Here is a 26,877-nt window from a genome sequence, read left to right as displayed (position 1 = left end):
CCCTTATTGTATCGCAATATTGAGTACAGTTCAAGAAGTTTGGGCAATTTAGAGCAAAGGTTTGTTCTTGTAACATTCTAGAGTGACTTGAAGGCTCTAGGTGCTTTTTTCAATCAGGGCAGCTTTTTAAAAATATAACTCTTTAAATGCTTCTAGGAGAGCTGTCAGTTTTCTACCTGGCATTATTTGAAAACAAGAGTTCTAGCTATTGTATTGTATGAATCATGATCACCTTTTGGAATTGTTGAAGTGTGGTTGAAAAGAAGAGTGGATATTTTTAGAAAAAAATGGACAGATTTTCAGGGCTCAAATAGATCTACAGAAAAATGAGAGGGAAGAAAAATTAAGACCTTTTTTTCTGTTTGTGTTTTGAGGGTGAATTTGCAATATCTTGAAAATGTCCTCTTTTTTATTTGAGAAGCTACTTCAGTCAGTTCGGGCAATAATAGTGTTATCAGAAATACACAGTTACATTCTAAATCATGTTTCTGTTCAAATAGACCATGAGAGATAATGGAATAGGGGTTAGCAACCCTCTCAGACTTGAGTACCATTAGCAGTACTAAACTAACAATTAAAAATAGGCAGAAGGAAGAGAAATCAACACATAAAAAGAGAGAAACAAAAAATGGGGTAACAAGGAGATACAGAGAAGACACTATGTTGTGGGGAGTGGCAGATGATATCAGAAATTGCCCCAAATGCCTGTGCTCACCTACCTCTCTTGCAGAAATTAGCCTTCAGCATTCTATAGAAACTAGATATGGATAAACCAAAAGGCATTTCAAATCTATAAAACCAAATACTTTCTTGAGTATACCTTTTCCTTTGAGTGCTAAGCTTCTAATTTCATTGGGTATCACTTGTAAGTCCTGAGGTTGGGTTTGCATTTATATCAGTATTCTTTTAGAGTAAACCTATTTATAAATACGCTGTGTCATGAATTTCCTACCAAAGGACTGCCTGTTATCAGCCTTGCTGGAATGCTTATAAAGAAAACCAAGGTGTTTTGGATATGACCTGCATAGTAAGCCTTGCAGAATGACCCAAGCAAATGAAAATACTATCTTTTGAGTTTAGGGTGATTTTCCAGGTAATTTAGTCATCAGTGGCAATTTGATCCATCCATAAAAAGCAACAAATATAAACAAGCATTTATAGAAAAACATAACTAAACAGAGTGGCAGATCTACTGATTGAAATTGTCTAGCTATGGAACTGAGAGTTAAGACATGTGCTTGAGGGTGCTCTTCCAGGTACACATTAGTAAACAAAGAATAAGATGACTAAATTACTGAAATTTGAAACTGCAAAATAGCATAAAATAGGTCCATTTCCACTTTCTCAACCTCTCTCACATTATCTCAGTATTCCAGTTTCAGAGGGAAATACGTAATAATGTCTCCATTCTATGTGCAAATACAATAGGGCTATGAATCTTAAAAGTACTAAGATTCATACCAATTTTAAGTTTTGGGGTTCTTAACACAGTATATTCACTATAAAACGTGTCCTTGGTAAATTCACTCTTAATATGATAATGAGTTTGTGTTTGCCTCCTAATTTCATGATTTAAACGGAGTTGGTTCTGATTTTTTTCTTAACTTTTAGTATTCAGGTTTTTTTGTGTGTGTGGTTCTGGGGAATGAACTCAGGACCTCACAGATATTAGGATAGTGCTTTGCCACTGAGCTATACCTCCAGCCCAGTTTGGTTTTTATTGCACTGAATTTGGCAAATGCTGTATAATTCTTTGTTAGACTATTAGCAAGCTGCATGGAATCTCACACCACTTAGCTAAAACTTACACAGCAGTTGATTGTTTCATGACAAAAAAGTGTCATGATAATGAGCTTCTTATGTGAATGGGAACAAGGAAACTTACTTCATAGAAGTTGCCTAAACAGCTATTAAAACTATGAAGCCTTGTATAACTGCTAAATAGGACTAGCTGCTGGTGTTTATGTCCCTAGAGGTATGAAAATTTGGTAGATAAAAGGAAAAATATTTGAGGAAGAGGGGAAATCTGTACAGACTTTTCGTTTGTATGTTGTTTTTGTGATGGTATTGGAGAAGTTTATTGATGGGGATTTCTTTTTAGCATGTCATTCTTAAAATCCTTGGAGGTTGAAGGATTTTATAAATCATCCAGAGCAGGGGTCAGACTTAAACATAAGACCTGAAACCAATTCTAGCATGCCACCTATGTTTACAAGGCCCCTGTGCTAAAATATTTTTAACCTTTTTTAATGGTTGTGAAAACAATCCAAAATATTTTATTGTCCATAAATAAAGCTTTATTGGAACATGGTCACATTCATTTTAATTTTGCATTATCTGTGGCAGCTTTCAGTGCTAAAATGACAGAGTCCAATAGTGTCAGAGACTCTATGCCTTCAAATCCTAAAATATTTACTATCTGGAAAAGGACCTCAGAAGAACAATCCCATTTATGATAGCATCAAAAGAAATAATATACTTAGAAATTTATTTATTTATTTATTTATTTATGTTTCTTTTTTAAAGAGAGAGGGAGAAAGAGAGAGAGAATTTTAATATTTATTTTTTTAGTATTTGGCGGACACAACATCTTTGTTTGTATGTGGTGCTGAGGATCGAACCCAGGCTGCACGCATGCCAGGAGAGCGCACTACCGCTTGAGCCACATCCCCAGCCTTAGAAATAAATTTAAACAAGGAGGTAATATATCTGTCCAATGAAAACTATAAAACACAGATAAATCAAGATGCAAATAAATGGAAAGATATTATGTGTTCACAGATTATAAGACTTAATATTATCAAAATTTCAGTAGTATCCAAAGAAATATATACATTGAATGCAATCTATCAAAATTCCAGTGGTGGTTTGGGGATGTAGCTTAGTAGTAGAGTGCTTGCTAGAATGCATAAGGCCCTTGGTTCAAGCTTTGCCTAGCATACATAAGGCCCCTGTGTGTGTGTGCATGTGCACACATGCATTTGCATGCATACACACACAAACCCAGTAGTTTTTTTTTCACAGAACTTGAATAAACAATCCTAAGATTCATATGGAATCACAAAAGAATCCAAATATTCAAAGCACTCTTGAAAGGGAAGAACAGAGTTGGAGGCATCCCACTTCCGGAGTGCAAAGCTATAATACTCAAAACAGTGGAGTACTGACACAAAGACAGACACATAGACCAATGGAACAGAATGAGAATCCAGAAAGAAACTCACACATATAAAATCAAATGTGAAAAGAAGTCTCTTCATTAAATTGTGTTGTGAAACTGGATATTCATATGAGAAGGAATGAAATTGGACCCTCACACCATTACACAAAAATTAACTCAAAATGAATAGCAGACTTAAACATAAGACCTGAAACCATAAACCTCCTAGAAGAAAACATAAGAGAAAAGCTCCTTGATAATAGCGTTAGCAATTATTTTTGAATATGCCACCAAGAGCTCAAACAACCAAAGTAAAAATAAATAGGATTACATTAAACTAAAAACCTTCTTCACAGTAAACAAACAATGGAATGATAAGGGAACCTGTGAATTAGGAGAGAAAGTTTGCAAACTGTATATCTGATAAGTGGTTTATACCCCCAAAATATAAGGGACTCATACAACTCAGTAGCAAAAAATTCAATTTAAAAAATGGGTAAAGGACCTAAATAGACATTTTCCAAGGAAGACATAAAAATGCTTACCAAGTATATGAGAAAGTGCTCGATATCAACAAAGACATGCAAATCAAAACAACAATGAGATACCACATCACTTTTTAGGATGGCTTATCAAAAAGAGAAGCCAGGCACAGTGTCACACACCTGTAATCCCAGCAGCTCAAAAGGCTGAAGCAAGAGGATAGTGAGTTCAAAGCCAGCCTCAGCAACTTATTGAGGCACTAAGCAACTCAGTGAGACCCTGTTTCTAAATAAAATACAAAATAGGGTTAGGGATGTGACTCAGTGGTTGAGTGCCCCTGAGTTGAGTCCCCAGTACCAAAAAAGAAAAAACAAAGAGAAGAGAGATAATAAATGTTGGTGAGGTGGTGAACCCTTGTTCCATTGTTGATGGAATTGTAAATTTTCATAGCTATTATTGCATTCTCACTTTCATTGCAGCATTATTCACAGCAGCCAAGATATGGAAACAACCAAAGTGTCTGTGGATAGATGAATTGATAAAGAAATTGTGGTGTGTGTGTGTATACAAAATGGGATGTTATTCAGCTTTTACAAAGAAAGAAATTCTGCCATTTGCAATGAGCAATTGAATGAACCTGGAGGATATTGTGTAATGTGAAATAAGCCAGACAGAAAAATACTACATAGTATCTAAAGAAGTCAAGTACATAGAAACACAGAGTAGATTAACAGTTATGGGAGTTGGGCAGAGAGGCAGGGAAAATGGGAAAATGTTAGTCAGAGGGCACAAAGTTGCAGCTGTGTAGAATATGTAAGCCTAGAGATCTTTTGTATAGCATAGTGACTATAGGTACTAAATCTACATTGCATATAGGAAATTTGTTAAAAGAGTAGATTTCAGGTGCAGTCACCATACACACAAAAAATGTAACCATGTGAGGAGATGGGTATGTTAATTACTTTGACTAATAATCATTTACACACACACACACACACACACACACACATATATATATATATATATATATATATATATATATATATAGTGATCCATCATGTTGTATAATAAAAAATAAAATAAGTAAATATAAAATATGTCATGGTGATAAGTACTATTAGCAGGAATAATGCCAGATACTGGGGGTAGAAAGTAGGTTAATATTGCTGTTTTTGGTGTATTATACTTTTATGTTATCTTCTTAAAGTTAACCTTGTTAATAAATATTCTACCCCCGCTCCAAATTACTATCTAGCTCTTTATAATTACCAACTCCATTCCAGAGTCATCAACTTTTGTACTAATAGAGGTCTACCTGATGATTTTGTGGCTTAATGAATACTCAGGTGATGAAGAGAACTGTCCAAAATCCTTATGCTATGCTGTCATTTATCCATTCATTGAAAAAGCATTTATTGAATATCTAACACAATAAACAAATCCTTTATCCTTCAACTTTCAGCTGAGAATTATAATTAAAAAATATAAGAAGTCATCCTACCATTCCATTCTGTCTCCCTCTCTTTCTCTCCCTTTTCCTCTTTGTCCCCTATACCTCTCACCCCCAACTAGTTTCTAGCCAGTTGAGAAGAAAATCAAGTTTTATGTTGTAATTTTATACTTTTAAAGTACACTAAATGTAGTTTTTTTAAAAGAGAGAGAGAGAGAGAATTTTTTAATATTTATTTTTCAGTGGACACAACATCTTTATTTTTATTTTATGTGGTGCTGAGGATCGAACTCAGCGTCCCGTGCATGCCAGGTGAGCGCATTACCACTTTAGCCACATCCCCAACCCACTAAATGTAGTTTTAAATCATAGCAGTCTCTCTTTAAGAATGTATTAAGAGCTTAAGTGCAAATGTTTTAGGTTATGATCACAGTTGATTAATGATCAGATGTTAACAGTATTCACACTTAACTATTTGACATTGTTAAGCATTCCATGCATATTGTATGAACAGATGTAAACTTTCTTTTTGTTCCTGAAGCTTCAGGAATATAGAATATGTAATTGACTCCAAAATCCTTGATGGGTTCACAGTGAGTACATTGTTTTAAAATTACTTTTTATTTATTTTTTTCCTTTTTGCAATGCTAGGAATCAAATCCAGGACCTTATGCCAGGCAAGTGTTCTACCAGTGAACTACATCCCCAGCTTTTTAATCTCTTTTTTTAATTTGGTAGTTGTTCAAGGGTTATAAACATAGCATAAATTAAATTATGAAAGTTAAACATCATTAATAAGTACTAACTAAATTTATTAGTAGAATTTTTATTGTAAAGATTGAATTTTACCCTAAAGGAAAAAAATAATTGTAATGTGAATGGGTTTCAATTTTATTACTCTTTTCTCTTGAGTCTTGATCTCATTTACTTAAAGAAAGTTTTTTCTACGAGGTCAAGGATTTTAGTATTAATATTCATTTAATAAATCTTTTTTTTTTTTGTACTTTGGGATTAAACCCAGGGGCACTTTACCACTGAGCTACATTTCCAATCTTTTTATTTTATTTTATTTTTTAATTTTAAGACAGGTTCTTGCTAAGTAGCTTAGGGCCTTGCCAAGTTGCTGAGGTTGACCTAGAACTTGTGATCCTCCTGCTTCAGCCTCCTAAGTTGCTGGGCTTACAGGTGTGCACTACCACGCTCAACATTATTTTATAAATCTTGAATTTCTGCACAGAACATGACTTTATGCCCATTCAACTGTTTATCAAAGATTTATATATTTAATGATTAGTAGATGGAAAGTGCTCTCCTACATGAGAACATGCATTATTACGCTCAGAAGTCAGAGATTCTTTAATTTTGGATTCTTCCAGAATTTCTTCTGTTTTAGGTGAAATAAACACAAATCTCTAGGGAAAACATTTTAACTTGCCTCTTAAAATTTACTGGCAGATTATCATTTTCAGTACACTTGATTTCTTTGGTAGCTGTGCACATTTGTCATGTCTGTTATCTTCAGTAATATATGGTTTATTACTTTGTATGTCTTTGGAGGGATGGTGTTCTAAATAAATTCAGATGCTAGAAGAAATGTTATAATCTACTCAGTTATGTTTTTAAAGAATTCTATTAATAATACCAGGCTTTTTGTTTCATTTCATAAAAATCATAGAATTTCAGAGTTGAAATGACCTTCAAAGGGCAACTAATCCAAACCTCTAATTTTCAAATCAAGTTTCGTAGAATTAATCTTGTTTTCTCCTATTGTCCACCTACCTCAGTTTGTATGAGGAAGATGTTTTGCTATAAACCCTTCCCTTGGGATTTTAAAGTTAGAGCTATTCTCTAATTTACAAAAGCAAATTGTTTTAGAAATGTTTATTAGTCTATTGTTTAGATTTCAGCATTTTTCCATAGAAACAATAGGGAAAGGTTCTAGGACTAGCCCTTAAAGGTGTTATCCCATTATGTGATTGAAATTTTTATCCAAATGAAAGAAGTTTTGAATAATCAGTGCTGGTTATCTCTAGGGAACAGGAGTAATGACATTTTAGAGGAATATGTCAGGGACTCTCTTTTTATCTCTTACATTAGACTGGGTGTGAGTACACATGTATTCATTTTATTGTGTTTTGTTTTTTATATGCCTGAGATATTTGATAATTTTAACAATGCTGTTTTAGTACTAAAAATTTAGTTAGGATATGAACATTCAGAAATTATTTACCTTGAATACTGATGCTTAAGGGAAAAAAAAAACCAGTTGGATTAGAGAAGTATAAAGAGGTAGCTAGATTTTCTGAAGGGGTTTCATGACTTCTTTGAAGGACTTGGGTTTGATGGTGGTTATCTCATTGTGCAAAGTAACACTCCAGAATATGTTTTTGTTGTTAATTTAAGTATATTGCCAACAGTCTTTTATCTAGCAGCCATATATAGGCATGGTTTTGAGCAAGGAGAGAAGAGTCATTTACTTGAGATAACCGGACAAGTTGTGAAAGGCAGATTAAATTGCATATGCAAGTACAAATATAGGCAAGATCTTGCTTTGATGTAGTTACTCAAACTAAGATCTTGTGAAAAAACAAGAAAGTGGGGGAATAAAGCTTGTGCGAGAGCCAAATATGGAGAAAGGGGGAATGAGGAAAACAGTGCAGTTAAGCACCAGAAGGGCATCATTGATAGTGAATGGCTTGATTATTATGGTAAAGAGGGTATATGAAATGGGGTAGGAGCTTTAGTTCAGCCCAACAGTGTGCAAACAGCCATTGGTATTATTGAAATCTTCCTATATTAGGAATTGCATTAAATATTTATAAATATACACAAGCAAATCAACTATTTGTTACATTTTAGGAAACAACTGGGCTAATTTTCTCAATAACTTGGTTACTTATTTGTGAATGGAGGTGTTTTGTTGCTATTGATTATTTTTTGGTATTTTGCAGTGTACAACATTGGTTTTTTTTTTTATGTTGAGGCATTAATCCAGCTGTACAACCCACATGTAGCTTAGGAAATCCTAAGTATTACTTGCCTTTTGGGGAGAAACATGACTTAAGTGAAGTTTTCCTCACTATATCCATGATGCATATCACAAAGATATGTGTCCATTTTACAGCTATTTGGTATTACCATGGAGAGGTTCTTTATTCTGCCTTTTCCAGCTCTACTTCTGGAATATTACCAAGAAAAAAAAATGCCCCCTGAGGAAACTTTCATTGGATTCCATCAGCTAGTTACATAGAATTGTTTGGCAAATCTTGTAACTGGTATCTATATTTATTTATTCAGATTAAGACTAAAGAGGGAACAGACATTTGGTAGAGCACAACTAAACACAGTAAGGGAGTTAGAATAAAAGAGGAGTGTTTGAAAAAAGTGTAAAAGCCATTTAAGAAAGAAATGAGGTTGAAGACTTTGGGGGCTTTAAGAAATAAAGATATAAAAAAGAAGAGAAAGACAGAAACTGTTATGGTTTAGTTATGAGGTGTCCCCCAAAAGCTCATGTGTGAGACCATGCAAGAAAGTTGAGAGGTCACCTGATCGAGTTATAAAAGCCTTAACTCAATCAGCACATTAATACACTTGATTGGATTAACTGGGTGGTGAGCATAGGCAGATAGGATGTGACTGGAGGAGGTAGGTCACTGGGATCATACTTTTAGGGTATATATTTTGTCCCTCATGAGTAGAACTCTCTATCTGCTTCTTTGTTGCCATGTCCTGAGCAGCTTTCCTCCTCCGTACTCTTTTGCCTTAATGTTCTCCTTCATTTGGGGCCCATAGCAATGAAATTAACTGAGACCTCTGAAACTGTGAGTTCCAAATAAACTTTTCTTCACTGCTGGGCTGGGGATGTGGCTCAAGCGGTAGCTCGATCACCTGGCATGCGAGCGGCCAGGGTTTGATCCTCAGCACCACATACAAAGAAAGATGTTGTGTCCGCCGAGAACTAAAAAATGAATATTAAAAAAAGTTCTCTCTCTCTCTCTCTCTCTCTCTCTTTAAAAAAAAATAAACTTTTCCTTCACTGTGTTGTTATTGTCAGATATTTTGGTCACAGAAGCAAAAAAGCTGACTAAAACAGAAACTTATAGAAAAGGGGGATAAAAATAAAATACAATTTGACATTTTTAATGAGTAATATAATTTACTTTCTATAGCTGGACCATAAATTTGATATTTTTGCTTTTCAGACATGTGTTCAAAACATAACTAGTTCTATAACATTGATATGGTTTTAACTTTAGGATTATTTATGTGTTAGTCAACTTTCCATTGCTGTGAAAAAAATATCTGAGATTAATACCTTAAAAAAAAGGAAATTTTTATTTTGGCTCATGGTTTCAGGGTTTTCAGTCCACAGTCACTTGTTCCTGTTGTTTTGGGCTTATGGCAAGGCAAAACATCATGGCAGGGAGTAGATGGTGGAACAAAGCTCCTCACCTCATGGCAGCTGGAAAACAGAGAAAAAGAGGAAGGAGCCAGGTTCCTAATATACCCTTCAAGGCATACCCCCCCCCCCAGTTACCTATTTCCTCCAACTAGTCCCTACCTTCTAAAGTTACCACCAGCTTCCATAGGGTCATCAGCTGGGGATCATGTCTTCAACACTTGAGTTTTGGGGGACATGTAAGTGTCCATTCTGAAATTCTGCCCCCCTTTTTTCTTTTCAGGTCCCAGAGTCATTAAGAAATGCTACATGGCAGAGATGGGGAAGAGACAATTCAAGACTGTTATTAGATGCTACAAAGGTAAGATTAAGCCAGTACATCTACATATAGTAGGAAAAGTGTGCAAGCCCTTATAACATTTTTCAATTTATACTACATATGTTTTATATTTCCCAAATAATTACCCATTTCACATTTTTCTAAATACTGGCACGAAGGAAATGTAGAGAAAAATTATTAGAAATGTAGAGAAAAATCTTGATATTTTTCTACCCCTGGAGAAATCTATCTGAATCTCTTGAGATCAGTGCCAACGGGAGTAACATTTTTCAGAAAGCTTTTATACAAGTAATGGCAGCTTGTTGACACTTAAATTTATCCTGGTAATTTGTACCTGATATATGGAGTGCTGTAGTTTTTCAAGTGAGTTAACATTTTCAGATAGCAGAATACCAAGGGATTCTAAGCTTATTAGAGCCCATGGGGTAAGTGATGCTGAGTTTACATGTTGATGAGGGTTATTTTTCATTGCTAATGTAAGTGAAAGACATCTTTTAAAATTCCCAGTGCTTTAAAATGAGACACGTAAATCTCCATCATAGAAAAAGACTGAAAAATTAGAAGATGGTCTAAATCCTTGGAACTTCTGTATTTTTTCTTTCTGATTAATAATTATTTGCCACTAAGGTATAAGGCATTGTTCTAATTTATGCAGAAACTATAGAAATTAATTAGATTTTCTATTATTAAATTAAAGCTTTAAGGGGAAAGTGTGCTTAATCTTATTGCCCATGATACCACTAAATTTATTTATATTTTAATTTTTTGCTTTGTTGAAGACCTCATTATCTTGTGTGTGATATGCAACTTTGTAAAAGTTGTTGCTCAGCCTTTTAGAGGAAAAAAGTGTCATAGAGAGACATTGCCAGACTAAAAATTACCTTTTGATGTTTTTCTTTTACAAAATACTTTAAGGTTGTTGATCTAAAAATCAATAACCCATTTATAGCAATTGCTTTTTGTGTCTCAACTGGTGAGAACAAGAAGTTACTTTTGCTTTTTTTAATTCCATTTTCATAACTTGGACCTGAGCTGATATTGTTATGTGCTATATATAGTATCAATACATGTTTGTGTTTGTAAAGGACTCTGTCCTGGTTTATTAATTACTGATTATTATGAATACTGAAAAAGCATCATTATGTTAGTTAGCTTTATATTGCTGTGGCAAAATACTTGAAAAAATCAACTTAAAGAAGGAAAGGTTTATTTTGTCTCATGGTTTCAGTCCGTAGTCACTTGGTCCTGTCTCTTTGGGCCTTTTGGTGAGGCAGAACATTATGGCAGAGAGCTGTGATGGAGCATAGCTGCTTATCTCATGGCATGTAGGAAAGAGAGACAGACAGGCAAGCAGGCCGGCGGGCACATGGGGGAGGGAGGGCGGGTAGAGGAGAGACAGAGACAGGGGCCGGGACAGGGGCAGGCAGGGAACTGACAAGGTGTACCCTTATCAGACATGCCCCCAGTGACCTGCTTCCTCCGACTGGGTTCCACCTCCTAAAATTTCCACCACCTCCCAATAGCGCCACCAACTGGAGACCAAGTCTTCAACACATGAGTCTTTGGAGGACATTCCAGATCCAAACTATGTCACTAAGTCTGTGTTCTTAATTAAGTATTTTTTTAATTGTTAAAGCACTTTCAATATTAGCAAGCCTAAATTCTAAGCCTTGTTGTTTGTATCTTGTTAATTATTATACCAACAACCTAAGGTAAGATAATAAAATATTTATAATTGGTAAGATAATAGGTAAGGCTAGTTGGGAGATTTGTAGATAATGCTATTTTATAAGCTAACCTAACAAGCATTCGCCGGTATATAAGACACTGTGGTATATACCATGGGAGATAAAAAGACAAAAGATACTGTTTCTAATCTTAAGAAATTTACTGTGTAAGAGGAAAGACAAAATGTGCTAACAAATAGCTATAGCACAAGATAGACTGAAATATTAAAACGTAATTTTCTAAATAAGTACATTAGCCACAATAATAAGAAAAAGTATAAATTGTGTAAAATCAACATGTTAAGTGTAAGACAAAAATATATGCACAAGAAAAGCAAGTGATGTATAAATTAAATATATATTATCCTTGTTTGCCAATAATAGAGTAATAGATTACCAGCTACAGTAGTGAATGACAATAATAGAGACAGTATAAGTCAAAAGTGTAATACAAGTTAAATCTTTTAAATATTAATTTCAAAAGCTATTTAGAAAAAGTGACTTCCATGTGAGTATTTGTTATTTCTCAGTATTCCTTATATAAATTTAGCTATAAGTTAATTCTGAAGGTGTTTTGCTTTACTATGCCAGGCTAAAATCAATGCCTTTGAATTTGTTTTGGGGATATTCATTAGATTACAATGTTGAATCCAGATTTTTAAACTTTTGAAATTCTGTAAAAGCTAATGGGCTGCTTGGTATCATTTTTAACTAGGCTCTCCAGACATGGCCACTGATAGAAAAGAGGAAATGTTGGCATGGTCACGCTGGTGGAGGACTCCACACAGACCCTAAAGAAGGGGTAAGAGAGAATAACAAGTAACTGGAAATTCTTTTTGAGGATTGTGCTTACATGGAAGATAGGCACATTTAAGAGTATCATATTCTAATATATTTTGATTGACCCATCAAATTGCATGTTCTTTAATGCAAAACCACATGAACTGACCAACATTATATATATGAAATTTTCTTTGGCTTACAACAAACAAAAATTCATGACTGACTAAAATGGAAAAGGTATTTATTAACCTAAATATTCTTATTTCTCTAAAATAACATTGTTTGACTTTGTTATATAATCTGTCCTTATCAATAAATAGGCAAATTAGATTTAGCATTTATAAATACTTTGCAAGTTTGTGTGTTTGAAGGTTAATATTTTCTCTTTTATATATTTAGATCTTAGATTATCCCCTAGCTTTATAGTAAATCCTCTACCCTGATCCATCTATTTAATTATCCATATTCTTTATCATTATCATTATCATTGTACAAACATGTTAACCAGTAGGGCTGCTGAAATAAAAAGGTTTAATTGCTCTATACTTTTTCTCAGTGAGGGAAAATATCATTGGAATACTGTTACATATTTCCCCATCTGGCCCTTTTTCTTTGAATTAGCCTTTATTTTCTTCCTCTTTCTTGACCCAACCAGTATGTGTGTGTGTGTGTGTGTGTGTGTGTGTGTGTGTTTGTGTGTGTGTGTGTCAAGTAGAAATGTTTTCAGAGTTGGTAGTCAAGTGAACAGATTTTATGTAAAATTGCTTTATAGATTGTAGAGATCTAAGTAAATATTAGTTATTATTGGTAGGAACCAATTGATATGAATAAGTTTTCAAATGCGTTTCTTCCTTTTTCTTTCATTTCTAATGCAACTTTTTTTTATTTCAAGGAACTCAAAAGCATTTTACATTCATGTTTTTATCCCATTTTTGTATATTACTATCCTTCATGGCTATCTTTAGAAACAGCAAAGTATCTTAAGAGAGAATTTTTAAAAATTAGCCAAGTAGTGAGATTTGTTTATCCATGTGTTTATCTTTGGCATGATATTTGACCGTTTTCAGGATCATCTGTCCCCAAGGCCTCTGAAGGATAGTTGCTAATAATGGTCTAAATATAACTAAGGATATGTTGACTAAGGAAGGACAAGTAATCACTTCTCTTTAAGCTCAAGCAACTTCAGGACAATTTCTTTTCCAATAGAATAGAATAAAGCAAAAATTATTGTAATACTTTATATTTGATCATTATTCTTTTATTCTTTTCCCCCTGCCATCTTTGTGTTAATTTAATCTTGTTAGCCAAATAGAATCATAATAACATTTAGAGGTTATGCCAGAAAAGAGATAATATGGAGTTGTTAAGAGCCTGAGCTCTGGAACCTGACTGTCTGGATTTGAATTGTGGCCCTATCACTGTATAATGGATGGACCTGCGCAACTTACTTAATCTCTGTGCTTCAGTTACCTCATCTATAAAATGAGGATGATGATAACACTAAAATGTATTTAAATGAGTTAATTCCTCACACCACATTAAATTTCTCAAATAGTGCCTAGCACACAGGAAGTATTCAGTAAATATTAACTGCTGTTATTATAATAATGTGAGATTGTAAGGTCTATCCTTTACCATAATCCATTCATTTATTGAATACTTGCTTTGTGCTGAACTCTATGTTGTGTACAGGAAATATAATAATGAACAGGACAAAGTCCCTGCTGTCTAGAAACAACATTTTAGATGACAGAATATCTAAACTACCATGTAGAAGTTTAATCAGTCTGAGAAATAATATATTTTACCTTAAAATAAACTGAAATCTCCACTGCTTTCCTTTTTATTCATTTCAACTTGTGTATTTTTAACAACTACTAATCAGAATAACATATCTCAGAATTTATTTCAATCATCTATTTAGCCAGTGTGTCTATCATAAAGGGTTTGTGAAAAAGGAGTGATAGTTTCAATATTTGAATACTCCTGTTTTTAAAATAGATGAACTAAGGAATTATTTGTTTTGTAATAGAACTTTAGGATTTTGGAGTTTTATTCTTAAATTTACAATTTTAGTTATATCTCTTTGTAGGAGCATCTGTTAGTGAATTTATTCTACCACATCCAACCCTTTTTCATTTTAATTTTGAGACAGGGTCTAAGTTGCCCAGGCTGGCTTTGAATTTGTGATCTTCCTGCTTCAGCCTCCTAAGTAGCTGGGAGTACAAGTTTGAACTACCATGCCTAGCTAGACTACTTATTTTTCACTAAGAACTTTGCTTGACATAGTCTTTTTTAATATTAGAAATACTTCTTCTTTGAGTGGATACAATCTGAAGTCAGTATTGCTAAGAAAGATTAGCCACTATTACTAAAAGAGATTACTAGAGCAATCAGAGAGCTTTGGTACAAATCTTGATGTAATCAGAGGAAGTGAAACAGCAACTTGGAGTATTTAAAATTGGAGGATTGGAAAGATAATGGAATAATGAATCTCTAGGCTTGTTAAAGTGATTGTGCACACAGATGAGAGACAAGAATACCTGGATGACATGGGCAGGCTGTTTTATAACCTGATTTTATACAGCATCAAGCAGCTCTATGATCTTTATTTGATTTCTCAAATTGGCTTCCTTTTGGGATAAAGAATTCACTGACTGGCCAATATGAGCATCAGTGAACTTCATAGTTATTTTTTTATGGTAAATTAAATGGATTGTCAGGTACAAATCCATTTCAGGTGTAGCATAATCCATTTTTCTGATAGCCTAATCACTACTGGTTAAGCTTTTCATTGAAATTTCAGACCAGCAGAGCTTGAAAAATAAACTGAGTTATAGAGAAAAATAGCAGTAATTGCAAAGCCTTTACTGACAGTTTGTATTTTCTTCAACCATCCCAAACTCATATACCATATCCCTAAAAATGTAGGGAAAGTTTTCCAGTCACCCTCTTAGTTTTTCAAGTCAAAAGACTACTGAATTTGCTTCTTTTTTTGACCGAACTTTTATCAAGTCATTGTTATCTCTAACGGCATTTAAGTAGTTGTTTTAAATTTTAAATTTTTTTCAGTTGTTTAAATAGGACACGTACCCCCATTGTTTTCATTTTTTATATATATGGTGCTGAGAATCGAACACAGTGCCTTACATATACTAGGTGAGCACTCTACCACTGAGCCACAACCCCAGCCCTTAATTGTTTAATTTAAGTCACCATTAGTTTGAATTGAGGAGACAGTTCTCTTCCTTGGACAGTTTACCTATGCCTGAAATTGTGCTAGATTAATTTTTTTAAGGAGAAGATATTCAGCCTATAGCCCATATTTTTACAAAACAGATACCATTCTGAAATTGTTTTTGTAGTCTTTTTTCTTTCTTACTACAAGTTTTGTTCCCAAGTAGTTTCTTTCAAAACCAATTACTTGCTTTCTGTGAGTTAGTACATTTCTTGCTATTAAAATTTAGAAATGTCTATAAAGCCAGAATTCTTGGATAAATTCCTCATCAACTAAGGAAAAGGTGATTCTGCTATCTTTGTCAAAAGCCCATTTCCTCTCTTCTTACTCTTTCATTTTCTTATCCAAGCCTAAATGAGCTTTGCTCCCTTGAATGGAATTGAGTTCTTGGTGGGAAAATTTGCTGTGCTTCATGCTTGAAAATCTTTTCTGGTGAGTGATATCAAGTTACCTACCTGAGAAGCTACTGTCTGAAAGTTCTACCTTGTGAAGCACTCTGGATGTTTTGATTTTTTTTTAAAGTTCTTGTTCCTAGTCTACATTATTATTAACTATACATTTTCACTTATGACACATTTGGCCATGAAACTTCTCTTCTGCATGTCACACTGTTAAATGAAGCACTGCCCCATGTAATCAGTACAATTTGTGACTTTGTAATTATACTCTATTGAGTCAGGTACTTGCAATTTTATTTATGTACAGACATGTGCCTCACAATGAGGTTTCGTGAACATGGGACCATATGTACAGTGGTGATTCCGCAAGATTCTAATGAAGTTGGAAAACTTCTATTGCTTAGTGAACACATAGCTAAAGAAGATTCAAGAGAAAAGGAAACTACAGAAGAAGAAAAAAATAATCCTCAAGAAAATTTGAGTGATGGGTTTAGCAGAAGTTTTTGCAGACTGAACAAGCTCCTTAAAATGTTTGAACACATGACCCCAACATTAAAAGGTTTTCATTAAGAGAAAGGAAGGTTCATGGTGTTTTATATCTGCTTACAAACAAATCTGTGATTTAAAAAAAGAAGCAAGCCACCATAGACATATTTCTAATTAAAAAGTGATATCTCCTCAATAAGAGCTTCAGGCAGGTCCTTCAAGGAGGGATTTCAGAAGGAAGCATTGTTATCATAGAAAGATGACAGTTCCATGGGTGTTAAATGCATTGCCCCTGAAGACCTTCCAGTGGGACAATATGTGGAAGTGGAAGATGTGGTGGTCCTGACCCCAGTGTAGGCCTAGACGAATGTGTGTATTTGTGACTTAGTTTTTAACAAAACAGTGTAAAAAAGTTTAAAAAAACTTTAACATAGAAAAAGCTTATAGAATAAGGATATAAATAAACTATTTCTCTACAGCTACATAAGGTATTTGTATTTTAAGCTAAGTATTATTACAAAAAAATTAAAATAACTAAAAAGCATATAAAGTAAAAAGAGTTATAGTAAGCTTAGTTTACCATTAAAGAAAAATATTTTTTATAAATTTAGTGTAGCCTATTGTAGAGTATTTATAACATCTACAGCAGTGTACAGTAATGTCCTAGGCCTTCACATTCACTTACCATTCACTCACTAAAACCCAGAGCAACTTCCAACCTGGAAAACTCCATATTAAGAAACCTAGACAGTTGTACCATTTTATGTATCTATTTATTTTTATTTTTTGTGGTGCCGGGGAATCAAACCCAGGGTCTTAAGCATTACAGGCAGCTACAGGTGTACTGTAGGTGTACTCTACAACTGAGCTACAGGTGTACCATTTTAAAATCTTTTAATATGTACTTTTACTATACCTTTTCTATGGGTAGTTATGTTTAGATACACAAATAGTTACCCTTGTGTTATAGTTATCTACAGTATTCAGTACAGCAATCAGCTGTAAAAGTTTGTGACCTGGGAGCAATAGCTGTACCATTGTAGCTTAGGTGCATAATAAGCTAACCCATGTAGGTTTGTTTAAGTACATTCCACGAGGTTCACACAGCAAAATCGAATAACTATGTATTTCTCAGAACATATTCTTATGACTGTATTTGTTTTAGGCCTTTTGTGTGTAATTGTGCTGATCTGTCTTCCTGTGTAGATGTTCCTTTCATCTTTGTGAGATTATTTCTTTTAACTTGTCCAGCTTTGTTAGGCTTTGAAGCTATATATTAATATGAAATAAGTGAATATTTAAAAATCTGTCAAAATTTTTGGCAGGGGCTGATGTTGTGGCTCAGCGGTAGAGCACTTGCCTAGCATGTGTGAGGCCCTGGGTTTGATCCTCAGCACCACATAAAAATACATAAATAAAGACATTGTGTCCAACTACAACTAAAAAAAAAATTTAAAAAGTTGTGGCAATTTCTTTTCCTTAATTTTTTTTCTTTTTGCAGTGTAGAGATTGGAACCCAGGTTCTTGAGCATGCTAGACAGCCGCTCTACCACTGAGCTACATCCCAATCCCTCTGGTAATTTATAAATTTATCAAGTATTAGATGTACATCCAGGATATTTTTATGAAGAATTTGTTCTTATGTGTTTGAGAATATATAAATTAATTGAGTGAATATTTATTGAGAATTGTTGCCAATATCAGTCAAGTTTTTTTTTTTTTTTTTTTTTTTTGGCACCTGCTTTTTTTCTCTTGGGCCACCTTGTTTTTAGTTACTTTCATTTCCCCTGACAGCTCTCTGACGTTACTAAAACTTTTTCTTTTAAACTCATTTCTAAAACAAAAAAGCACAATAGAAATTTGTTATTATTCAAGGATCTTAGTGAGCCAATTCGAATTTCTTCTTTTGTTACCCTTATGTTTTTTTCCTGAATCTAATTACTTTCATGTAATTGTGGCTGTCTTAATTCCAGTATATAGTTGAGACCTTTCTTTAAAAACTTTCATTTCTCATACTGACACAGTACTAGTTTTACATTATAATGAAACTTAAAATGTTAGTTCCATGTGTTAAATTTGAGACTATTTAGCTATAGCAAGAAAGCCATGTTGTATACATACTGTTAGCAGGGAGGAAAGTAGATTGACTTATACTTTTGTGGGCCTTTAAAAAATATTTCCATAGCATTTACTTTTAGAGAGCTTTAGTTTCATGATATGATCATCACCATTATGTTTTAAAAATAATTTTAAATTCAATTTATTATGAAAATGATAAACAGAAAAATTAAATTTCATGGTTTCTGCTTACGTATAAGAAAGACTTAAAGAAAAACTATTACAATATCTTCCATTAGTTACTTCAGGAATTTTGATCCTGGGAGAAAAAACTTCATTTTCTTAAATCATTGCTTCATTTATTTTCCCTATACTATCATGCTATTACTCTTAAGATAGTATTTTCTCATATAACTCAATTTCTTGTCATATTCCTTGACCATTTCTTGTATTTCCCATCCTCTCTTTAAAAATGTGGTCTTACAGACCTGACATGGTGAAATCAGTACTGGGCAAGGCCCCTCAACCTCTAACATCAGGCCAAAACTCATGGGGTTCTCAACCACTGGATTTCCATTCAGCCAGTTGGCTGACTGCCTCCTGCTCCTCTTCCAGCCTTGGGCAGCAGAACTGGGAGAAAAATTCTGCCCACTGTGAGTGGGGCACCAGACCTTGCATAAAGCTTTGTCTCAGAGCCCAATGCCTAGCCAACTATGGTGAGAACCACCCTTGATAGAAACTTGAAGTCTTATATACAGGCCTGAGCTAACAGATGGAGCCTCCAGACCAGCTCACGCTCCCAGTGGAAGCCTGTATGTTTGCAGGGCAGACTGGAGTTTTGGCTATATTTCCAGCCTTGGAGTGGACCCAGGACAGACCTACCCTCCCCCGTCCCCCAAGATTGTGCAGGGCCTTGCAGCTGTGAAACTGAGAGGCAGCTCAATTTAGCATCAGCCTTAGGGGCCAAGAAACTGTCTCCGCCACCTGTCCCCCAACTTTGGGCAGCACAGATATTGCCAGGCCAGTGTGCACAATTGGGCTCTAGAGCTGCCCCAGCACCAGGCAGAGACTTATGCCCTATGTGTCAGCTTATATCACTCCCAGCTGCATCATGGACCCCAGTCTACCCCTGAGACCATGCAGGTCCTTGCCACTGTGAGACCCAGGAGCAAACCAGCTTAAGGTCAGCCTAGGGGACCAAGGGACTAACTTCACTAACACTACCCAGCCTCAGGCAGCATAACTTGGTGTGAGACTCTAAGCTCTGGGGTAAGACAGGGTGGAAAATACAAGATTTTGCCCTGAAACTCAGTACTGGGCTGCTGAAACCTAATGCTGGGCAGATCCCAACAGAATCAGCATTGCTAAAATATCCATACTACCCAATGATGCATAGATTCAATGCAGTCCCTATCAAAATACCAAAGGCATTCTTCACAGAACCAGAAAATAAATTCTAAAATCCATATGGAACCACAAAAATCTGAATAGCCAAAACCATCTTGATCAAAAAGAACACAGCAAGAGAAATTATACTACCTAACTTCAGAATATACTACAATGCTGTGGTCATCAATACAGCATGGTATTGGCGTAAAAACAGACACGTAGACAAATGGAGTAGATTAAAGAGCCTAGAAGTAAACCTATACATCTACAGCCAACAGATTTTTCACAAAGGTGCTAAGAACATATATTGGAGAAAGGACAATGTTTTCGAAATTGCATATCTACATATAGATTACTGAAGCTATACCTCTATCTGTCACCAGTTACAAAAGCCAACTCAAACTGCATCAAATAATTAATTGCAAGACATGACATTACTAGAAGAAAATGTAACAAAACACTCTAGTACATTGAAATGGACAAGGATTTTTCAGACAAATCCCCAAAGCAAAAAGGGACAAATGGGATTACATCAAGCAAAAAATCTTCTGCATGGCAAAGGAAATAATTGATGGAATGCAGAGACAACCTACAAAACAAGACAGAATATTTGCAAACTATACATGTGACAAGGGGTTGCTATCCAGAATAAATAAGGAACTCTAAAAACTCAGTAAGAGAGAGAGAGAGAGGGAGGGAGGGAGGGAGAGGGAGAGGGAGAGGGAGAGGGAGAGGGAGAGAAAAGAAAAAAGCAAAAATATGAGCACTAGATCTAAATAAACTTTTCTCAAAGAAAATATACAAATGGGGCCAACAGGTATCAGTATCATTAATCATCAGGGAAATGCAAATCAACATTTCCTTACAATCAGCTATCACCCCATCCTGGTAAGAAAGGCTATTATAAAAAAGATTAAAGATAACTAGTTCTTGTGAGAATGTGGAGAAAGGGGAACTCTTGCACACCATTGGTAGTAATGTAAATTCATTCAATCATTGTGGAAAACAGTATGGAAATTCCTCAAAACATTAAAAATAGAACTACATATGATAGAGCAACCCCATGCCTAGGTTTGAATACACAAAAGAATAGAAATCAGTATATCTGCACTCCAAGGTTCATGGTAGCACTATTCACAGTAGCCAAGAAATGATAACGGCCTAAGTCTCCATCAACTGATAAATGGATAAAGACATTTTGGTACATATACAGCAGTGGAATACTATTCAGCCATAAAAAGGAATGAAATTCTGTCATTTGCATTAACATGGATAGAACTGGAAATCAATCATTATGTTAAATGAGAAAAGCCAGGAATAGAAAGAGAAGTACCATATGATCACTCATGTGGAATCTAAAAGATCACTCATGTGGAATCTAAAAAAAAATTTATCTCAAAGAAGTTGAGATAGAATGTGGTAACCAAAGGCTGGGGAGAATAGAGGGAAGGTAGGAACTGGGAAAAGTCAATCAGTGTGTATCTAAGTTACAGTTATGTAGGAACAAGATGTTCTGGTACACTGTTTATTGAACAACAGGGTGATTATAGGTAATAAAAGTATACCATACATTTCAGAAAACTAGAAGAAAGAATTCTGGAAGATTTTACCATAAATAAATTATATATGTTTGGGAGATTTTTACCTGAATTAAACATTACACATTACATACATGTATTGAAATATCACATTGCCCCATTAATATGTATAGTTTTTATACTTTAATGAACCAGTTAAGAAATTTAATTTAAAAACAACAACAAAAGAAGAACATGATCTTAAAGAAGTATAATACTATTGGTGTTATCTGTTTATACCCTACTGAATTGGTATGAAAAGTGTTGCTAATTCAGTCCCAAGCTAGTGGCTGGTCTCTTTCCAGTTTCAAATAATCCTTTTGTCTTTCAGGATTACCCTTGGGTGTCCAGTATGAATTAACTGAGGTAATTTTGAAAGATGGTGTATTATCTTTCAGGATCTTTATTGAGGCCACCGATTTTATTTTACTCTTATATAACAGGAGTAAGTTGGTTTAAATTTTCTTTAAAAATGTGCCTCAGTAGCATCTGAAATGCCTCATTGATTTGGCCTCCACTTTTTTTTAAAAAAGACATTATTTTTCAAACTTTATAGTTTATCTAAACTATAGCTGAAGTCATGTCCTTTACAGCTTAATGGACTCATAATGCATGATTACACAACTTCAGAACCCATTTTGTTAAATGAAGTGGTGACATTTTATGCACTATTAAGCCAACTAGAATAATTTTCTTGCTCTTAGCCATAACTTCTCTGTGTCCTTATTGAAAAAATTCTGGGGTGTGTTGTTGAAGGTTTTGACAGTAAAGAGTGTTTCTAAAGATATGTGGAAACAGGGACTTTTTACCATTAGTCCATCAAGAAAAATATGGCAGAAAAAAATTCATGCAGTGGGAAAGTGGTTGAAATGCCCCAGTTTGTGTTATAATGCATTAAATTATATTTATTTTGTAATAGTTCGATTGGAAAAGTGAATTTTAAAATTACTGCCTTATTTCCTTTTTTAATGCCTTACCAGTTATAAGAGCACTAGTGTGTGTGTGTGTGTGTGTGTGTGTGCGCGCGCGCGCGCGCATGCGTTTATGTGTGTGTGAAATAAAGTATTAAAAACTATACTTTTAGCATTTCATAATTTGTGCCATCTTATTTATTTAAAGCATTTCAGGTTGCTAGTCCTTCTGTTTTCAGTACAATATGAACAGTTTTATTTCTGTTATGTTTTGCACAATAAACTGCCTAAAAGACTAGCAAAATAATTTTCTGAGCCCTATGGGGATAATCATAATATAAAAGTACCCTGTATTATATAATGTACTGTCTTGGGTTTCTTATATGTTGACAGTTTTCCCTATTCCTTGCTGTGAAAATATACTTGAAATTGTATAACTCTTTCCCCTTTGAAATGAATTAATTTTTTTCTTATTATGTGTAAATTATAGAAAATACAAGGAACCAAAAAGAAGAATATAAAAAATTATCAAAGATTCCACCCACTCCAGCTACTGTTGTTAACACTTTGGGGGGTCTTGCTTTCTGGATCCGTTTGTATGTACATGTGACTCATTCATATGTCATGTTTTTCCCCACAAAATAAGTTTTTTATTCTGTTTTTATCCATTTAACATGTTTTTGCGTCACTACATATATTTCTGAATAAATGTGTTTTGTTATATGTATTCACTCTAATTTGTTTATGCTATTCTACAATGTTGATCATTTACACTATTTCCAATTTTATTTCTATTAAAACAGCATGAACATAAACATCCTTCTAACTAAATTTTCATTCCTTTATGCAATATTCATTGAGTACCTACTGTATGTCAGCCACTACATTTGGTACTGGATTACAACTGTGAGTACAAAACATAGAGTTACTATTCACATGGAATTTAAATTCTAGCAGGAGAGTGGATGTCAATCAAGTGATCATACTGCTGTATAGGTAGATTATAACTGAAGTGGATCCTTTTGAAAAGGTTGTAGGGCTGGGAAGGGATGTATTGCAAAAAGAGATTATTCTAGACACAGTGAACACTATTGCACAAAGGCCCTTTAGCAGGAGGGATTATGGCATGTTAGAGGAACTAAAAGAAAGCCAGTGCAGCAAGTGCAGTGCTATAAGTCATGACTGAAAAGGAGTCAGGGGCCAAGCTAAGCAGAGCCTTGTAAGCTATGTTATAGGCTTTGTTCTTTATTCCAAGAATGATTGGATGCTGCCTGATGGCTTTAAGCTGGAAGTGCTATCTGATTACAGGGTGAATTTATTAGATCGGGAACAGAGTAGATGCAGGGAGATAATTTAGGAGGTCATTGCAGTGACTGAATCACTGTGAGTATTGATGATAGCTTGGTGGTATGTTGGTGGTAGGCAGATTCAAGAGATTTTCAAGAGGTAAAGTTGATTCAACTTGGGGCATATTTTAAAGATGTTTTTAGCATAAGTTCCCAGAAGTTGAGTTTTTGAGACAAAGGGCAGAATTATTTTAAAGGCTTAAAATAGATATCAAATTGCTTTCTAAGATTATTTCAGAGTATTCTTCATTAATAGTGCATTAGAATGCTTATTTCTGTACACCATCACCAGCAATGAGCATCATCTTTTCTTTTTCTTTTCTGAAACTTTTCCAGAAATTGAGTTAATATTTCAACTTTTTGAATGGGGACTTTTATACCAAGTATAATGATGTAGTGTGTGTGTGTGTGTGTGTGCGCGCGCGCGCGCACACACACACACATCCTTATTTTGGTTTTAGGAAGTATGGATATGATTCTTTTTGCGGGTGGGCAATTGAACCCAGAGGTTCAATTAACTACTTAGCCACATCCCCAGACCATTTTTAATATTTTACATAGAGACAGGGTCTGTCTGAGTTGCTTAGGGCCTCACTAAGTTTCCGAGACTGACTTTGAATTCGTAATCATCTTGCCTCAGCCTCTGGAGCCACTGGGATTGAAGACATGTGCCACCATGCTTAGTTGGATATGATTCTTCTTCTTTTGGTGGGGGGGGGGTTACTATGGATTGAACTCAGGGGTATTCAACCACTGAGCCACATCCCCAGCCCTTTTTTTGTATTTTTTTATTTAGAGATAGGGTCTCACTGAATTGCTTAGTGCCTCGCCATTGCTGAGGCTGGCTTTGAACTCATGATCCTCCTGCCTCAGCCTCCCGAGCAGCTGGGATTACAGGCGTGCGCCAACACACCCAGCTTGGATATGATTCTTAACGTTCCACCTCTAAAGCTGAAACCAAAACCAAAAGACTTAATAGAACTGTTGCCCCAGGAAGATGGAAAAAAGAAAAATGTGAGCTGAATTTAGGGTAGATTGATTATGACTGGAAAATTGCATTTTTTGTTGACATTTTTAATATAACCACCTCTGTTTAATATAGCCAATACCAAAACCCCTACTTTCCTAAATGTAATATTGTAATTCTTCTTTACCATGAGTTTGAACCTAGGATTCCAAAATTGACCACAAAGGTGGAAATATTTGTAAAGTTATATGTAGTGGTATATAGCTTAATAGATAAAAAAATAAATGTATAGTACATGCCCCCTTGCCATTACTCAACTATTTTTTACTATTATGAGGATTACTATAGTTAAAAGTAAGAAATCTAAGAGAAATGAGTAGCTTTTTAAAAAAAACAATTGAAATAGTTTATTTTTCTCCAAAGTATCTTAAGTTTGGAAATAATGGCCTTAGATTTATAATAAAAGTTATATATAAAATTTTTGTGTATTTCTCAAGTATTTGCATAATTCTACATTACTAACCTATGGTTACATTTGAAATGACATTTTATTGCTTTGTTTTCTCTCTTTGAACAGTTAAAAGATGTCGATACTCGGAAAATCATAAAAGCAATGCTTTCATATGTATGGCCCAAAGACAGACCAGATCTACGAGCTAGAGTTGCCATTTCCTTAGGATTTCTGGGTGCTGCAAAGGTAAGAATGAGAGAAATGTATTGTTTTGTTGCTGTGCTAAGAAATACTGGGACATTCTGTAGTCATTGTAGTCATGAACTCTGAGTTAGTATAAGCCACACTTCGGGAAGCATGGCCAACTTTTAGGATCATCGTATAGTTTATATAATTATTTTTGTGCAATGAGCAGAAATTATATGGTAATATATTATCTCTAGATCACACATCTAACAACTTTAACTTAATGAAATTCGCTCCTAAAAACCAATATAAAATACAGGAACATTGGTTGTAACAAAACATAAGGAACTTTATAAATAAAGACATTCCTCAGAGTCATCTTGGCTCTTTTTTAATACATATTTTTGAATCAGTATGGTCCCCAGTTCCCAGTAAATTAAAAAGAAGATAAAGGAATCTTAAGTGCTTGATAGCCTTAAGTGGTAAATAACAGTTCAACATCAAGGGGAAAAATGGGAAACTGAATAAAGAGGAAACAAAAAGCCACAAAAGTTGGGTGTATTCATTATAGGGATTCTATATTTCAGCAGCCTATTTTTTTATTATACTGTAAAGCAAAGTTGTAATGACAACTAAGTTTTCAAGGAAATAATATTTATTTTCAATTTATTCAGATTAAAAAATCAGGCACATATACATTGAAAGGTATAATATATTGTCACCATGTAGAATGTGGTCTCTGGAATCAGACTGCCTGGACTCTAATTAACCTTGTAATCCTGGGCAAGTTGCTTTGTCTCCATGCCTTAGTTTCCTAATTTATAAAACTGGATTATTATAAAGATTAAGTAAATTAACATTCAAAAAGCTTAGAACTATACCTGGTGGGTAGTTAAACATAAATGTTAAAATAAAATTTGAATGTTCAAAACTATGGTAAAAAGTATTTGCATAAAATCTAAATGAAATTGGCAATAGTTTGGTTATTCTTTTTATATATGAAGATTAATAGTTTGTTTAAAACCTGGGCCTTGCCACTTCTTTCTTTCCTATATCACATTTCCTTATGACAACTTATAACTACTGTTCTTGGCATTGCATTTAAATATAACTAAAGCTAATTTCTTCCCACAATTCTTACAGATTATGGCTACTTTTATTTTATTGCTTTAATACAAAGTAGGTCATAAATGATTTAAAGAACTACCAGCCAAGTGTTGTTTCAGGGTAAAGATAGAAGTAATCACTATGACGAGAAATCAGGAAGTGTTACACAGAGGAGATGGCATCTGAGACAGGCCTGGATCAAGGAGTAGGATTGTTACAGGCATAGAAATAATTTAAACGATGGTCTAGGGAAAGCATATAGAATGTGTAGAGAAGTGAATGGTCTATCTGCCTCCAATGAGGGAAAACTGTTTTAGAGGAATAGGAAGTAAGCTTGGAAATAAATAGAGCTCCTGATGTTAAATGCCTTAACTGTAAAACAAAACAACAGTATATATATATATATTTAATTATATAAGAA

At 34.4% G+C, this 26,877-nt stretch overlaps 1 protein-coding gene across 1 annotated transcript in view; it reads left to right on the top strand.

Moving 5' to 3' along the window:
- The window catches only part of Abcb7 (ATP binding cassette subfamily B member 7), a 103,840-nt gene that overhangs the window by 33,625 nt on the left and 43,338 nt on the right, over positions 1 to 26,877 (top strand). The window contains exons 2-4 of the mRNA XM_026405576.2: positions 9,776 to 9,853; positions 12,275 to 12,361; positions 25,290 to 25,409. Coding sequence (XP_026261361.1) covers positions 9,776 to 9,853; positions 12,275 to 12,361; positions 25,290 to 25,409 — 285 coding nt within the window. The remainder of the gene's footprint in view (positions 1 to 9,775; positions 9,854 to 12,274; positions 12,362 to 25,289; positions 25,410 to 26,877) is intronic.

Source organism: Urocitellus parryii, chromosome X (genome assembly GCF_045843805.1).
Source record: "Urocitellus parryii isolate mUroPar1 chromosome X, mUroPar1.hap1, whole genome shotgun sequence".
In the NCBI taxonomy this organism is placed as follows: Eukaryota; Metazoa; Chordata; class Mammalia; order Rodentia; family Sciuridae; genus Urocitellus; species Urocitellus parryii.
This window is presented reverse-complemented; position numbering and strand designations above follow the sequence as displayed.